Source organism: Chelonus insularis, unplaced genomic scaffold, assembly GCF_013357705.1.
Source record: "Chelonus insularis isolate UGA/USDA-ARS -01 unplaced genomic scaffold, ASM1335770v1 contig_145_pilon, whole genome shotgun sequence".
Lineage (NCBI taxonomy): Eukaryota > Metazoa > Arthropoda > Insecta > Hymenoptera > Braconidae > Chelonus > Chelonus insularis.
Window position 1 is genome coordinate 102,359 of NW_023276386.1, and position 17,394 is coordinate 119,752.

The 17,394-nt window shown below is 26.5% G+C and overlaps 4 protein-coding genes across 4 annotated transcripts; 2 read left to right on the plus strand and 2 right to left on the minus strand.

Moving 5' to 3' along the window:
- Positions 1-8: 8 nt before the first annotated feature.
- bora (aurora kinase A activator-like protein bora) lies at positions 9-2,257 on the minus strand. The gene is made up of 5 exons (XM_035096688.1): positions 1,728-2,257; positions 1,372-1,660; positions 1,008-1,282; positions 711-933; positions 9-566 (listed from the first exon to the last, which is right to left on the minus strand). Exons 1-5 carry the CDS (start codon positions 1,986-1,988, stop codon positions 85-87), a joined length of 1,530 nt encoding a protein of 509 aa, XP_034952579.1. The 5' UTR covers positions 1,989-2,257; the 3' UTR covers positions 9-84.
- Positions 2,258-2,452: 195 nt separating this feature from the next.
- On the plus strand, positions 2,453-4,578 carry Arl5 (ADP-ribosylation factor-like 5). Its single transcript, XM_035096765.1, has 3 exons — positions 2,453-3,032; positions 3,635-4,079; positions 4,160-4,578. The coding sequence occupies exons 1-3, from the start codon at positions 2,987-2,989 to the stop codon at positions 4,206-4,208; spliced, it is 540 nt and encodes a 179-aa protein (XP_034952656.1). The 5' UTR covers positions 2,453-2,986; the 3' UTR covers positions 4,209-4,578.
- A 1,007-nt stretch (positions 4,579-5,585) lies between these two features.
- Positions 5,586-12,668, minus strand: kdn (knockdown). The gene is made up of 4 exons (XM_035096693.1): positions 12,481-12,668; positions 8,374-8,526; positions 6,999-7,922; positions 5,586-6,851 (listed from the first exon to the last, which is right to left on the minus strand). Exons 1-4 carry the CDS (start codon positions 12,523-12,525, stop codon positions 6,582-6,584), a joined length of 1,392 nt encoding a protein of 463 aa, XP_034952584.1. The 5' UTR covers positions 12,526-12,668; the 3' UTR covers positions 5,586-6,581.
- Positions 12,669-14,378: 1,710 nt separating this feature from the next.
- Positions 14,379-17,031, plus strand: bor (ATPase family AAA domain containing bor). Its single transcript, XM_035096752.1, has 3 exons — positions 14,379-14,828; positions 15,145-15,619; positions 15,761-17,031. Exons 1-3 carry the CDS (start codon positions 14,627-14,629, stop codon positions 16,935-16,937), a joined length of 1,854 nt encoding a protein of 617 aa, XP_034952643.1. The 5' UTR covers positions 14,379-14,626; the 3' UTR covers positions 16,938-17,031.
- Positions 17,032-17,394: the final 363 nt, after the last annotated feature.

Genomic DNA, 17,394 nt, shown 5'->3' on the forward strand with positions numbered 1-17,394 from the left:
CAGTCAATAATTTTTTTTTTTACAAATACTTTTAGTTGTATGAACGTCGTTATAAAAAAATTTATCTCTATAAACATCTTAGATTTATAAAAAATTGGCTCTCTTCTGTACAGATTTAGAAGGCGTTGAACTAAACATAGATTCAATATTTTTTTGCCAGTCAGATAATTTTATTTCACTTATAGGAGTCATGCCATTATCAAAATCATGATGGTAATGAGCTTTTTTCAATGGCGTTGTACTACGATTATGTATATTACTAGTGTTATTATGTATACTATAAGTTTGATATCCAGTATCTTGTGTTACAGCAAAGACACTACTATTTTCATTGTGTCCAGCTGATGTTATATTCCGTTGTAATTTATAACTTTCATTTGAATAACTCATATACCAATCGCCTGTATTTTTTAATTTTGTTGCCACACTATTATTTTTGTTCGTACAATCTTGAAGAGGCATGACTTCTCTTGAAAGAGAAATCATCTCAACTGTTTCATTTTTATTGTTAAATGAGTTTTCATTTTTTATTTCATCAATTATTTCATTCTCGTTATCAGAAGCATCTGAAATAATAAAAAAACGTATTAAAAATTAAAACAATTTGTGAAATCTTTATAACAAACAAAATGCTAAAAAATTAGTATTGCTATTATGAACACAATTTATTAATCATTTGTTGTTTAAATGAATAATTTTTAAACATTTACCAGCGATTTTGAAGTCAGATTCTTTTTCTTCAGAAATAGACATATCTATACTCATGTGCCCATTAAAATCTAATTGCATAGCTAGCCGACCTCGAGACTGAATGCTGTGACATGACATATTTTCTGATGACATATTGATTGGTGACATATTAGGTGTTGATAATAACCTATCTGACTTTTTAATAGGCGTGTCATAAGATCTTTGCATATTTAATGGGAATCTCTATAGAATAGAACATGAATGTTTATTTAGATTATTGACAATAAAATTAATCATTTTATAACTAATATTATTACCTTTTGAGGAGTACAATGAACCAGCATGCCACATCGAAGTGGACTAACATTCGATTTAATCGGCGATAAAATTAAAGAACAATTACTATCATCATCTACAGATTCGTCATGATTAAATAATTTCCTTCGGAATGAACTATTACTAGAGCTACTTTCATCAGCACTATCGTCAGTTTGTTGTTGCTGATCTTGATTAAAATTAAAATACGGTTCCAATATTTCTTTTACATGATCCGGAAGATTTGGTGGAAAAGATAATGTTGTTTGAGTCCAACCTTAGGAAATTTAGAAAATTGAATTAATAAATAATAATTTACTCCAATAAAAAGAACATTAAGTAAAACTATTTGTAAGTATAATTTACAGTTTTTTGTCTTTTTTTCGATTTCAGGCGTTGTATCTAATACAGAACTCAAATTTTTCGGAGTTATTGTTATTAATGGCTTCAATGGTTCCCTCTTATTATTCCATGGGCTAGGATGAATCTGATTTTCATAAAAGAATTTATTTATAGCTTCTTGAGCTTTTGATTCTAATTCAGGATCAGTGTAATGTACTTGTTGAACTGGACACTCTTCAATTTTGACAGGTTGTAACCGTGCTAACTCATCAATGGTCCATGTAAGAGGAGAATCTTGAGCTTTCGGTGAAACCTATATCACAAAAATAAAAATGTGTTGTAATAAAATTCTCATTTTTGTTGATATTTATTTAATATACCTTTTTGAAGATCGTTGGACTAATTACAGATAAATGTAATCGATTCGTCAATTCAACATCAAAGGGATTTGAAGCAATAAATTTTGTTACTCTAGATGGCGGAGTAAAATGATTTGAAAGAATAGCTAGTGATTCTTTATTTTCTTGAAAAAGTTTTGATCCATTTTGTTGTTTTAAAGGTGTTCTATGAATTAAAGCACCAACCGATGCTTTCTCTCTTTTCGTAGATTTTTTTACAGGAGTTAATACAATTTCTTCCATAATAATTTTTTTAACGATTTATTGAATCTTTGAAATTTTGAAATAGTTTTTACTTACAATTTGAATGAAATTACAAATATACAATCACTTATATTTGAATGAAAATACTTTTTCCTGCGAGTTTTTATCGTTTCATGTTTATTATTCACATTAATAAAAACTTTATAAAATAAATATTTCAATTATCAAGATTAGCGTCGTGATTGATTACAAATAGAATAATATAGTGTGTGTATAGTTAAGCTAACCAATAAAGTACTGTTCAATTCACGAATGGAAATGTGTCGTTAAATGTGACACGTTATACATACATGAACACATGTGTATGTTTTTGTGTATTGTGATGTATATGTGTGTGTAAAAATCGGTGCATTTGAAACAGGAAGCCAACTTCACACACAAAAATACCCAGAAAAACACCAGTAAACATAGATGTCGTATTGTTGTTGGGGTTAGACAAGTTTTGATGAGAGAGTCATCACTATGCCCTCTTTTCTCAGTTCGATATTGTGAAATGAGAATCCGTCTAAAATGTCTTGTATGTCGCGTGATTTTCTTTATTAGATTATAACTTGTATCTTGGATATTTTTTAATTCAGTCTCATCAAGAAACCCTTTCAAAATTATTTACTGTTAATGGAGTTTTTTATAAAATGAATGTGAACGTAGTTGGATAATGGTTCAAATATACACTTTATATATACATATATATAATATATAATATTTACTTACCTTATCAGTTTTTACAAATGGTTGTAATTTTGGTTTATTTAAATGAATTTTTTAGAACTAACTAGCTGTTTTAAAGTTATGTTGTAGTATAATCAATAAACTAATGGTGATAAGAATGATAAATGTTTCGAAAATCAATACCAAATATATTTATTATCGATTTAATTTAATTAATGAATTGAATAATTTGTGATTAACAAAAGATAGTGCATAAGTGTTAATAAATATTGTTGTTGTTTATTAGCAATATTTATAAATCAATTAAAATGGGGTTACTATTCTCAAAATTGTGGAGTTTTTTTGGAAATGAAGGTCAGTAAAAAAATTCAGTTGAAAAAAATTACATTTCTATTATGAATAATCATTAAAATATTTCGTTATTAATGTATATCATACGCTTAAAATAACATTTCACGTACAATTCCAAACATATGGGTTGTAAATAAATCATCTCAAAATCATTTTATTTTTTAATTAATTAAATATTTCATTACTGAAATATTTATGTTCATTAAATTATTTTAATGGAAGATTTTCATTTTAAAATTATATAAGCTCATATAGAAAGAACTTTTACTTTACTCCATATGATTGAGCAAGAGAAAGTTCATGTCTATTCCATGACTGTAATAAAAATAATATTTATATTATAAATACATGTATTGTTGCCTGATGAAATATTTTTGAAAGTACAATTTTTTAGTAATCTACAATATATTGATATAGATAAATAAAATTTGTCGAAAGGCTTTTTTTCAATTTCAATGAATTTAGGGAATACAAATTATCTACATATTCTACATAACATATGATAATATTTAGAAAGTATGGAAAAAAGTCTTTCTACAAGCCTGTTAGAAATTTATTTCAATGCAATAAAGTTTTTTAAATAAATTTTTTATTACTATTTTTAGAGCATAAAATTGTGATGGTGGGCTTAGATAATGCAGGAAAAACGACAATTTTATATCAGTTTCTCATGAACGAAGTAGTCCACACTTCACCAACTATTGGATCTAATGTAGAAGAAGTCGTGTGGAAAAACATACATTTCATAATGTGGGATCTTGGTGGACAGCAAAGTCTGAGAGCAGCTTGGTCAACATATTATACGAATACAGAATTTATAATAATGGTAATTGATAGTACAGACCGTGACAGATTAAGTACAATAAGAGATGAATTATACTCAATGTTAAATCATGAAGAACTATCGAAAGCAAATGTTCTTGTATATGCCAATAAACAAGATTTGAAGGGCAGTATGAGTGCAGCTGAAATTTCAAGACAACTCGATTTGACATCAATCAAGAAACACCAGTGGCACATTCAAAGTTGTTGTGCGCTTACGGGTGAAGGGTAAAATACAAATTTATTTATTTCATGAATTATAAGTATTTTAATAAAATTGTATTTACTATTGATAACTTTATTTTTAGACTTTACCAAGGGCTTGAATGGATAGTTGATCGACTAAAAAAAACATGACGTACATCATGAAAGATATCCGCTGAAACATTTGCGGTGGATTATAAATAATATTATAAACAAAAACTGTAAAATATGTGAATTTAATGGTAGACGAGTATTCATTAACGGTAAAGGTTGTATAAAATTTTGTTCGATTTTGGCATCCAAAAACAACTGGAATATGTCAATTTTTTGTATTCAATAATGAATTTAATAATTGATTTTTCATTAGATTCATTTTGAAATTGAGTTAAGATATCAGCAGTTCATATCATATTCTCAAAAATATTTCCAATTTTTGAGAAATACATATAATTCTATTAAACATTTAGCTTTATTTTAATAAGTTTCTATTATAATAATTTGAAAATTGTAATTTATACTCATATTTATTTTTTCAAATTGAGAAATACTTAAGGCAATATAATTTTCTGATTTAAAAAATTTCATTTTTGATATTTCTATTATATAAATTATAAAAAAAGAAGAATTTTATCGATTTATTAATAAGAATATTATAACATTTTATGGATATATCGATAATCAGATTAATTAATTAACGGATTAAGCATTATTTGAAATTTTACATGTAATAAATATGCTACTCTGTGATACATCATTTTAATGATGAAACACTTTTTGTAGTTAAATTTATCGATGTGCTAAATTTTTTGTTTTATTTATAAACACATTCGGAGTGAAAAATGTGCAAGGTGATTATAAAAAGTACTGAGTAGCAATGTTATTTTTTTCATAGTTTTGTAGTTTTAAAAAAATTATGAATAAAAATTATAAAGTTTACAATAAAAATTTAAATGATATTATATTTTCATAATATTAATCATGGCTAAAAAATTATATTTAAGTGATAATACTCCAGTTGTTATCCGTTATTTGCTCTTTTAAAATTTTATTAACCTTTTCTAGTTTTTTTTTTTCTTAATATATACTGGTTTACCTATTTGTTATTTGAGAAATCCACAAATTTTTTTATAATCACCTGACATTTCATTAAAATAAAAACAAAATATCTGAGTTTTAGCTTCGATTTTTTATTTGTTTTTTATTACATACTGTGAATACTATAGTAATACATATTTTAATCTGTTTATTCGAGTTATGTGAACAAACTTCAAAAAAAATCTGAATTATCAACAAATTGTATAAACTATTTTCTTTAGAACTGTCATTTTATGTCTTTTCGTTACAAGTGAAGTTAGAATTTAAAAAATTGTCAACTAATTATACTAAAAATTAAAATAAAATTCTTAAATGTCAGTAAATAATATTTCATGCCTAAAAATAAAAAGTAAAAAGCTATTTAATAATCATAAGATAAATAAATAAAACACTGATTGAAAAATTATTAATTTAAGATTATTAAAAGATTGACACTTCTTTCATTGTGGGATTTCTATTTATTTTTACATACATCATAAATTAAAGTATCGCACACACTCATTCATTCTCAATGCTTTTATACAATACGCTAATTATGATTATTATCCAAATCATTCAACTGTCGGCTTTTTAATGAAAAAGCTTACGGTTGAACTAATATAACATTTTTGAAGCATTCAAAGAATTTTGAAGTAATCTAAGTTATTTCATAAAATTTTCTATCATACTGAGGTAATTTAATCCATACTCAATTTATGAATTTTTTTTATAACCACTATCACTGTTCTTTGCTTTCAATTAGTTCTTAGAACACTATTCAACATTTGATCTAATTAACCAACCTTGATTCATGTACTACATTAACTTTTTTTAATTCACAACTATCCATTTTTTATCATCTTTGGTTGGCTATAATCAATGATTCCGAATTAATTTTTACTGAATCTTATAAATGTGTGGGCAGTAATTTTCAACTGTTCTCATGTGGTTAATGGATTGATGGCAAAAATGAATTAATTAAAAATAAATTCATATTTTAATGGATTCATATTTAAAGGGAAATAAAGTTAAGTCGTGTTTTATGTTTTTTTACATACAATTACTATTAAAATATTTCAATTATATGAAAAAAAAAAATTTATAATTAGTGATTGGATTTAATTGTGTCAGATTGATATTTAATAATTATATGTATATATATGTATGTATGTATGTATTAATATAAATTATATATTATATACATATATGTATATACATATGCATGTAATGTAATGTCTAATAATCAAGGAGAATATAATGAGGTAATGAAAATAAAATAATGATTTAGAGTATTGATTGAAAAATGAGTGACGAACATTTTTGTTATCCTTATCATAATAATAATAATGATAATAATAATAACTATTATTGTTTTTTTTTGTCGATTGAAAGTTGATTGCAGTATGCACTTAATGACCTTGAACACTAGGATAAATATACGATTGACATTGTTTAAGCAGCTTTGGCAGCCTTCATCAAGAGATCAGTGCTAAGAGATTTGGGCCTTTCAATTGGTAAACCAAGTGCACGATCCCATACAAGTGCTGCAAGAACTCCTAATGCTCGAGATACACCAAAGAGAACAGTGTAGTAATTCATTTCTTTCATGCCATAGTATTGAAGTAATACTCCAGAGTGTGCATCAACATTAGGCCATGGGTTTTTAACTTTTCCAGTTTCCAAAAGAATTGGAGGTACCACTTTGTAGACTTGGGAAACCAGCTGAAAAAAAATTAAATCATTAATTTATGTTAATAAAATAAAAATTATCATAACAATTTTTTTTTCAATTAATTTTGAACTTTTTTTATTAATTAATTGTTTTTCAAATAAAAACATCTTAATATTGAGTAAAAAAATAATAATTACCTTGAACAAGGCATCATTTGGAAGATGTTTCATTGCAAACTCTCTTTGACAAGTGTATCTAGGATCTGTCTTTCTTAGTACAGCATGTCCATAGCCAGGAACAACTTGTCCACTTTTTAATGTATTCCAAATGAAATCTTTGAGTTTTTCATCAGATGGAGCATCACCAACCTGTGCTCTAAGTTTCTCTAACCAAACCAATACTTCTTGATTAGCTAGACCATGAAGTGGCCCTGCAAGACCATTCATACCGGCAGCGAAGGATAAATAGGGATCGGAAAGAGCTGATCCAACTAAATGAGTGGTATGAGCGGACACATTACCACCTTCATGATCGGAATGAATAGTAAGATAAAGTCTCATGAGCTCAATAAATTGTGGATTGTCATAACCCAACATATTAGCGAAATTCCACGACCAATCTTTTCCGCTGTCAACTGATCCAAGGCCTTTACCGTTTTTATAGACATTACGGTAAATAGTAGCAGCAACTACTGGTAATTTTGCAATTAAATTCATAGAATCTTCGTAAATTGTTTCCCAGTATTTTGATTTATGAACACCACTGCTGTATGCTTTAACAAATTGACTCTCGCTGTTGAGTATCGTAATTGCTGCTGAAAATTGTGTCATAGGATGAAGAGTCTTCGGGAAATCGTTAAGTGCTTTGGTAACATGAGCAGGAATGGAGCTCCTTGCTGCCCATTCTTGAGAAATAGCTTTAACTTGAGCTTCAGTAGGAACATCTCCGGTGATGAGCAGCCAGAAGAGACCTTCAGGAAGTGGTTCAGAACCTCCTGGTGCTTTCGGCAGTAATTTTTGACATTCAGGAATGGATTTTCCACGGAATCTGATACCCTCCTCTGGATCTAATACTGATGGCTCCCATACCAATCCTTTAATTCCACGCATACCTCCGTACATCTGTCATATAACAATTTTATTTAATATTTCTCATGGATACATTGAATAATACGAGATAAATGATATCTATATTAAATGACAAAATCATTACTTCATTGTAAAAGGAAATATCTTTCATGTGTAATTTAAGATCGGAAAAATTCCTCACGCAATGACAACGATATAATAAAATCAATGACATTTAATAGATGTGTAAAAGAGTTATATGTATAATCATCAATTGAAGGATATTAAACAAGGTGACTAAAATTAAAATCTAATCTACTGATAAATTTTTTTTGTAATTGATGTTTAAATAAATGATACAAATTTCTATAAAATTGATCAATAATTCAAGATAATTCCAAAGAAAAGCATTTTCACTAAATATTCAATAAATACTTAATTAATTTTAATTAGAAAAGCTTATCAACATTAATATAATTTTACAAACATAACAATAGTGACTTACCATATCAACTGTGACTTCACCAACTTTAGTGGATCCATGATCTTTTCTAAAAGCTTTAATACGTTCTTGCTCTTTTGGAATTTTTTCAGCAAGAACTTTTTTTAGATCAGTAGCATCTGATAATGATCGTGAGATGATTGGAGAGCTTAGTTTCTGTAAAAAAAAATAAAAAATTTATGTAACACAAAATAATTAAAAATAAATGTATAATAAAGTAAAAGTAATCTGCATTGCTAAAAAAAAATATGAAGTTTATATTTTTATTTGAGTAATAAAGTTGGTCGAGGTGAAGATTTTTATCTTATTAAGCCAGCTCATTATTAAGATATTAATATGACTAATCCTATGTAGATACAGTTGTTAACATCTTAACAATTCAACTAAATATTAATGACATAAAACATTTTAATGAATGAAGGACAATAAATGATAATATTTAGTCAATTTTTACATATATTTAGCTATCACTCATTTTTACTGAATAATTAAAAAGATTTTCAAGTTCATTGATTAATTAACTTTACTTGCTAAATTATTTTTGCATGTTTTTTGACAAAATTTTTTAATAGCACACAATTATCAATTGAATATAGAACAATAATTATTCGATTTGATAAGATAAATAAAAATATAATGCTTAAAGTAATGACAACAATATTAATTCTTTCATGAATTCTTAATGATAACTTCATCAAATGATAAAACTGTTAAGAAAAAAAAAAAAATTAATATAATTTAAAATTACGTCAAGTAATATTATTTAATCATTAACTGGATATAGCTTGTAAAAATAAATAGAATAAGAACTATAATATAAAGTTAGCATTCATCGACAGCTATAAAAATCACGTGGAAAATGATGATCATATGAGTGATCTTTCAATTGACTTCAAGAACCAGATGGGATATTTTTTATCGACTTTTGAAGGAACTTTAAAATAAAACAAATCAAATATATCAAAAAAATATAACTTTTAAAATATTCTTAAATGTATTTAGAAATCAGATTTTACGTAAGCATGAGTGCATAAAGTTTGTATCATTCTATGAAAAAACTTAAAATATAATGATAGTATAAAAAATAGAACATTAACTGATAATACAAGGTGAATGAATAATACTTCACTTATAATTCATCAACATTGATAAAATTCGAATTTATTAGTGTTCATAAGAGTTATATAATGTATTTTCATTACGTTTTAATGAAAGTTCCACCTGAGTTACAAATTGTACGAGTTAAGTCTTACGTCATGAAGAATCACGCGATTTTCAAAGCATCTGTGGCTAAATTTTTTCTTATTTCTATTTATAAGAACAAATGAGATTTATTTTCATTTATCAATATTATTAAACAGTCAAAAAAGAATACAAGAAATATTAAAATAAAAAATATTTATAAAAATAGATTATTAATAAAAAAAATAAAGATTCTATCATTTTTTAACTATGGATTTTTAAAAAATTTCCTTACGTCATTGGAATTTTATTCGAAATGAAAATATAAACTTGTAATGAATACTGTCCACGTGGGCAATTCTAACGTGGTAAATTATGCATACTATATGTACTTGTATGCACCTATAATAATACACTAAAAAGTTATATGAAAAAAGTCTAACCAGTGTTTCTAAAATAGGAATTATTGTGAATTAAATATCGACTCAGTGTAATATTTTATTAATACTAGAATTTATATTAATTTTTAAGATTTATATTATTATTATTTTTTTGGGTTTTTCTAAATATAAATGCAATTATTTAATATTTATTTTAGTCATATAATTACCTCATATTTTAAAATAAAAGAAATAGAGGAATTTAATAATAAATAATGACCAGCAAAAATATTTAATAGAATGCTTTAAAATAATTTAACATTTATATAAGACTCAGTTAATATTTTTGCCATTTATAATTCTTTTCAGCACAATATTACTACAAATCACTAAACATAATTATTCACAAATTTTTAATTTTAATTTTCTTACAATAAGCGCGCTATTAATTGTTAAACAATTTAAAAAAAAATTATATTATTTCCGAGTTGTTAAATTGTTTGATTGAAGAATATAATATAGATGATCATCTACATAGTTTTTTTTTTACACCTTGACCTTGATTATGATTAATATTTAAAATTTCGTCCATGTATAGTATAATGATAATTTTACGACCACGATGTAAATTCTCTTTAGAAAAGAGCCAATACTGAGTCTAACTTTTTCATCATGGTTAATATACTAGATTTCTAAGCTATGTTCGTTCAAAAAACGACACGTGGATTTTGTTATGATTTAATTATCTATTTTTTATCTTATTTTATTTATAAAAAAGAATAAATTTTAATTATTTTAAAATGTAATTTTAAATCAATTTACCAGTTTGGTGGAAAAAAATTTATCAAAAAAAAATATCTAAAACACAAAAATATTTTGAAAGTTTCTCATGACTACCTATAATGAATAAATAATGGTAAGATAAATAATAATGAAGCTGACATATTAAAAACTTTAAATAATAATATCTCTTGACATTCAATCTGTAGAGCTAAATAATTTGGTATTGATTATTTCAAAAGTGATCATTTATACATATATATGGATATATATACAAATAAGTGAGTATGTATAGATACATCTATATATTCATATACATAAAAGACAAGTTAAAAATAGTATTTTTGGCACAGTCAAAAGTTAAGTAATATGTGATGTATATCTTTATGCATCGATAAGAAGATAAAAATGAATGGAAATTTTGGATTGGAATCAGTGAATAGTGAGTAATTAAATTTACATTAGTGGTAACATGATGACGTAGCCCAAATAAAGAAGCTAGTGACTGAGGTCATGAAATTAGTAATCGGGATATTGGTAAAAAAAATTACATAAATCATATGCTGTCTAAATCAATGTGGATTAGGAGAGTAGATCAGTTTTTCGACCTCGAATCTTGCTAATTTTAGTATCACTTGCAAAATTCAAAGCTTAACATCAAGGATAAAAGGAAGATATAGTCTGATTTGTATTACGATATTGATTATTGAACTTTTTACTTCTTAATTATCATTTGATGAAATAACACATTTTGGTGTTTTTTAGGAACACTAATGATGATGATGAATTTAATAGAAAAATTATAGAAATAAAATTGCCATTATTATGTGAAAGCTTGAAATACGATTTAAAACAGTTTAAATAATCTGGTTTACCTTAAAAATGTCAAGAATTATGTAACATTAAAATATTTTTGAGTAACTACATAATGTATCTTTTTTTATTGGATACATCTTCAAGGTTCAGCTTAAAAAAAATGATATGTAAATACTTATTAGTCTGTGGTATTATACAAGTATCAAGTCATGAGCTGACCATTCATCGATTTTCTTTCATCTTTTTTTATTTAATAAATAAAAAATATTTGATTTTTTCTCCAAAACTTAACTCATTTGATGTTTTCTAAAAATGCATTAACTGTAAAAAACAATTCCAAAAAAAAACTATTCTGATGGATTGATTAATAATTATAATTACACATACTGAATAAAAGGCTAGAATTATTTATATTTAAAGCTAAATTAATTTTTTTTATAAAATATTGTAATTTCTTTTATTGAAAAATTATATTTCTATTACGTAATTATTGACATATTTCTGTCACGAGAGCGCATGCATTGAAATTTAGGTTTGTTATGAAGTAAAATTCAACTGAAAATACAAATGGAGTTTTTTTTCTAAATTCTTTCCAATAGAATTTATGATCAAGAACTGAACTGTCAGGCATGGGTCAGGTAATTTAAAACCCGTAGAAACCATGGGAATAAAAAGAAAGCCCAAGTTTAAGAAGTATGAGAATTCAGTCGATAATCTCAGAATAGTATTAAAATGAAGGTGAAAGCATCGAAAAATATTTCAATAATCCAAATATATTATTTTATCACAGCCAAGCTCAATTTATAACTTCTGATATTGGTATTTAATTTTACAGGAATCTAATACAACATAAATATTATTTTATGATAAAATAATTATCTGAAAAATAGATAGTTAATAGTTGGAGGTACTGGTTATTGATAAAAACATGTGAAAATAAATTAAAACTTACCTGCAATTCTAAGCATCGTGCAACGCTCAAACGAAATAGTGCCATTGTCCTTTATTCCAATAATGTACTGAACAACGTTTGGTCCTTGCGTTTACTGAACTTGTTCCTTCGTAATCGACCGAACTAGACCGAACCAACCGCGCAAAGATCTGGCGCCCAACTCGTCCGAAATACCGAATGCTGCCAACACTGTATAAAAGTTATGCTCTTCCTTCAGTAGGCGCATGCGTATTACAGATGAAGCAAAGTATGTATCTACTGTATAAAATGTTCTATACACACACTACATTTCATTGTATTCATCTATACATTTATACTTCTTCTATTCACATGCTTCAAACACAAAATATGTACACATTTTGACTTATACGCATGCGTTTTATCCTTTAGATATAAAATATTATAAATTATTAATTGTTAAAGAGAAAAAAGTTTTAATAATAATTATTTTCATTTTTTCAAATGTTTTATCGAGATTAAAAATAAGTAATTAATGTTCAATTACATGACATCAAAAAAGTGATATCATAATTTATTATTAAAAATAAGTCTAGACAAAAAATTCACTGATTGAATATAAATAAATAGAATTTATATAAAAGATTAACTATAGCTATTACTTCTTTTATAATTATTGTTATCAATTACACTCTATATTTGAAAATAATTCCATCACTATCTTTCTAGCTCTTTAAATTATTACATTGTATATGCTTGGAGCAAGGTTTAACTTACATTTTGTCATCATTTCTATCATCAATGAACAATGGATGCTCCACAAAGTAATACATTTCTAGAAATTTAAAATAATTTGATTCATGATTCAATCAGTTCCAGCATCTGCTTTATGTCGAGCAATAGACATCAGCATGTTTGAATGTTGTTTCCGAATGTGTATTAGGATACTCCATGATCAAGATGTTAAATTTTTTTTTTTTTTGAATTCTACTACATTTGTCATGTTATTTAAATATTCAATTAAATCTATATTATCTTATCTTTTACAGATTTTTTTAAAAATAATAATAATAATAAATTACTAATAAAACATCACTAAATTTGGTGATTTACATCTTTATATTATTTATTGTAAATCATTGGTATTGAAAATGTAGTTTTAAACGACAAATTCATGATTATTTTTCATACTTTTGATCTATACTTTCTTTTGAATTTTGTGAAAGTATAATTAGAAATTAGCTCAGGATTTATGATAAAGTTTGTATCATGGCTATTCTCTTTATACACACATCTATACACACATAGGTGATACAGATCTGTATACATATATGTATCCATAACTGGAGATATTTGGAGAGCAAAAAAGCTCATAGAATTACATAAAATGACAGATTTATATATTTATCTTGACAAAATATTCGCCATGTGAAACATTTGTTATTTTTTTAACTTCATTGAGTAATATTTTTGTAACACATTGTATGAAACTTCAAGTTCTATATCTAATGTAGAAGTATGTCATTGCTCCAATTTGTAGTTATATATATTATTATTTATAATAATAATTTAAAAGAACTTTTATTATTCTGTTACATTGATCAAGCTGAAAGTAAATTTATGAAATGATTTAAAATAAATTTGTATCGATAATACTTTTTTATTCTATGGATATTTCAGCATTCTTTGAGGTTATTCATTAGAAATCAATACTGTTTATTTTATATCAATGGATTAATAAGATTGATTCAAAAATGTCCTTTTTATTATTGTTACTGTAAGAATACCGAATAACGATGTAAATTGTTTCATAAAAACAAAATAAACAGAAAAACCTATGTTGGAGAAAATGGAGTTTTTTTTATTTTAGATAACAGGAGGCGCTTTTATTAGTTAACCTTTTTCCCACTGTTCTTCTTCTACATAACGTTTCAAATCTTTATTCCACCTAACTGAAACACTGAAATCTCAAACGTGCACGTGAGTCGGAGTCCGGATCAGTTCCTCAGCATACATAGCCTAACTTTTCAACCAAAAACGTTTTACTTGTACTAATAATTTAAGTAAAAACAGTTTTACTTAAAAAGACAGCTTTTATCAGTCTTTATATTCTATTAATTTAAAATTTATAAATATTATAAAAATTCAATTATTACAATTAATATATTCCTGTGAGTAAAATTGAGAAATGTCTTGGCTACTTGGATCTCGTTATCAACAACAACCTCAAGATTTTTCTCAATATGTACAACCACCGGCTTCGGGAGGAGCAGGAAGTGGAGATTCTGGAGATCCTCCTTCGAAAAAAACTGCCGGCATGGAAGCTTATAGATTTGATTCAAGTGCTCTTGAAAGAGCTGCTGCGGCAGCTAAGCAACTCGAAAAATCTCGTAATTATATTTCTTCTATTTTATTAATTTTTTTTCTCTTTTTTGTTTTTTTATTTAAGTTACGTAAGGACATATTAATTCAAGTTACATGACATTACAATTTTGAGAACTGATAATACATACAATCGAGTTTTCATTCATGACCATTGCTAAATGTGAGCATGGTAGCATTAAAAAATTACCATACATATTACACACGTGTTTGATCATCTGATGCAATAGTACTATCATAGTGTCAACATAATTTTCAATTTTTATATAATTTATTTTAATTAAAATATTGAATAATAATGAATATTCTTTTAATATAATTCAGCTCATGCTAAAGAAGCTTTAGAATTGACGAAACTTCAAGAAATGACAAAACAGCAAGAAGTACAAAGTCAGTTAAAACAATATGAAGCTAGCATAGAACAATTAAAGCTGGAACAGAAAAAAGTTGATGGAGAAGAAAGAAGAAAAACTATTGCTGAAGAAACTAAACAACATCAGATGCGTGCTCAATATCAAGATTCCTTAGCTAGAAAACGATATGAAGATCAACTCGCTCAACAACAACGCATGAACGATGAGAATTTACGTCGTCAAGAGGAGTCAGTCGCAAAACAAGAAGCGATGAGAAAAGCTACGATAGAGCATGAAATGGACTTGAGACACAAAAATGAAATGAGAAAATTAGAAGCTGAATTAAAGGCCAAGGCAAAGATAGACCGAGAAAATCAAGATCTTAATTTGGAACAGATACGATTGAAAGCATCAGAAAATAGAGTTACTGTATTGGAATCTATCAAGTGAGTTTCCAGTTTTTATTATTGTTAAATGGATTACTTTAATTTAAAATGAATTTAAATTTAAAAACAGATATTATTAATCTATAACAATAGTTTAAACTTTTTATTAAATACATTTTGATATTTTACTACTGTTTTTAGGACTGCTGGTTCCGTCTTGGGATCTGGAGCCACAGCATTGCTTCAAGATTGGGATAAAATCCTTGCTGCTGTAGGTGGTTTATCACTCCTTGCTTTTGGAGTGTATTCAGCTAAAGGCTCAACGGGTGTTGCTGCTAGATATATTGAGGCTCGTTTAGGGAAGCCATCTTTAGTACGAGAAACTTCAAGATTCTCAGCTTTGGACGCAATTCGTCATCCAATAAAATTGGCAAAGAAAATTCAAGAAACTCCATCTGATGCTCTATCAGGGGTAGTTCTAGCTCCAAAATTAGAAGAAAGACTACGAGACATTGCCATAGCTACTAAAAATACTAAACGAAATCGTGGAATGTATCGAAACATTTTAATGCATGGACCACCGGGTACTGGAAAAACGATGTTTGCAAAAAAACTTGCACAACATTCAGGAATGGATTATGCTATTCTAACTGGAGGTGATTTAGCGCCATTAGGTAGAGATGGTGTGACTGCTATTCATAAGGTCTTTGATTGGGCTTCAACTTCAAGAAAAGGTTTATTATTATTTATCGATGAAGCTGATGCATTTTTGAGAAAACGTTCAAGTGAACATATTTCAGAAGATCTTAGAGCTATGCTTAATGCATTTCTGTATAGAACTGGAGAACAGAGTAATAAATTTATGCTTGTACTTGCTTCTAACACACCTGAACAATTCGATTGGGCAGTGAATGATCGTTTAGATGAAATGGTCGAATTTCAATTACCAGGTCGTGATGAACGTGAACGTCTGATAAGACTTTACTTTGATAAGTTTGTTCTTCAACCAGCTACTGAAGGCAAAAAACGACTTAAAGTTGCACAATTTGATTATGGTGCACTTTGTAGCAAAATGGCTGACATAACTGAAGGTATGTCTGGAAGAGAATTAGCTAAACTTGGTGTTGCTTGGCAAGCAGCTGCTTATGCATCTGAAGATGGAGTTCTCACTGAACAAATGGTTATTGACAAATGTATGGATGCTGTTAAACAACATAAACAAAAAGTTCAGTGGCAAAGTGAACAAGAAAAACAAGAATCTAAATCAATTTATGCTGGATCTTCAGACAGTATACAATCAACTAATCAATTAAAAAATAAAAAGCCACTATTGGCTATTGAAGATACACCGAAAGAAGCCAGTGTAGCAAATGCTTAATATAATTTTGTACATATAACATGATTAATTTTGTTAGTATACAACTAAATATTTTTTTTATTTACTGAAAAAAAAAATAAAGTTTAAACTGAAAGACGTTGAATATTATTTATATTAATAAATTTTATTTACTTATTGAATGCACGCATAAAAATTTATTAAATATTTTTTCTTATTGAATAAATGATTAACCATAAATTTATTAAATTTTACAAGTACTTTTTGCATATTTTCATATAAATATTTATTTTAATTAAAGCATTATTACTACATAAACAATTGATTATAATCATAACAATAATAATAATGGTTGAATTATTATTGTTATTTAGTTTCAATGATAAATTTAAAATTGCATTGTGGAATATTTGTATGTAATAAAATTATTACAAGATATATAAGCGTAAAAAAAAGAACCTAAGATTTCAGGTAAAAGAAAAACATTGGAAAAATTTTA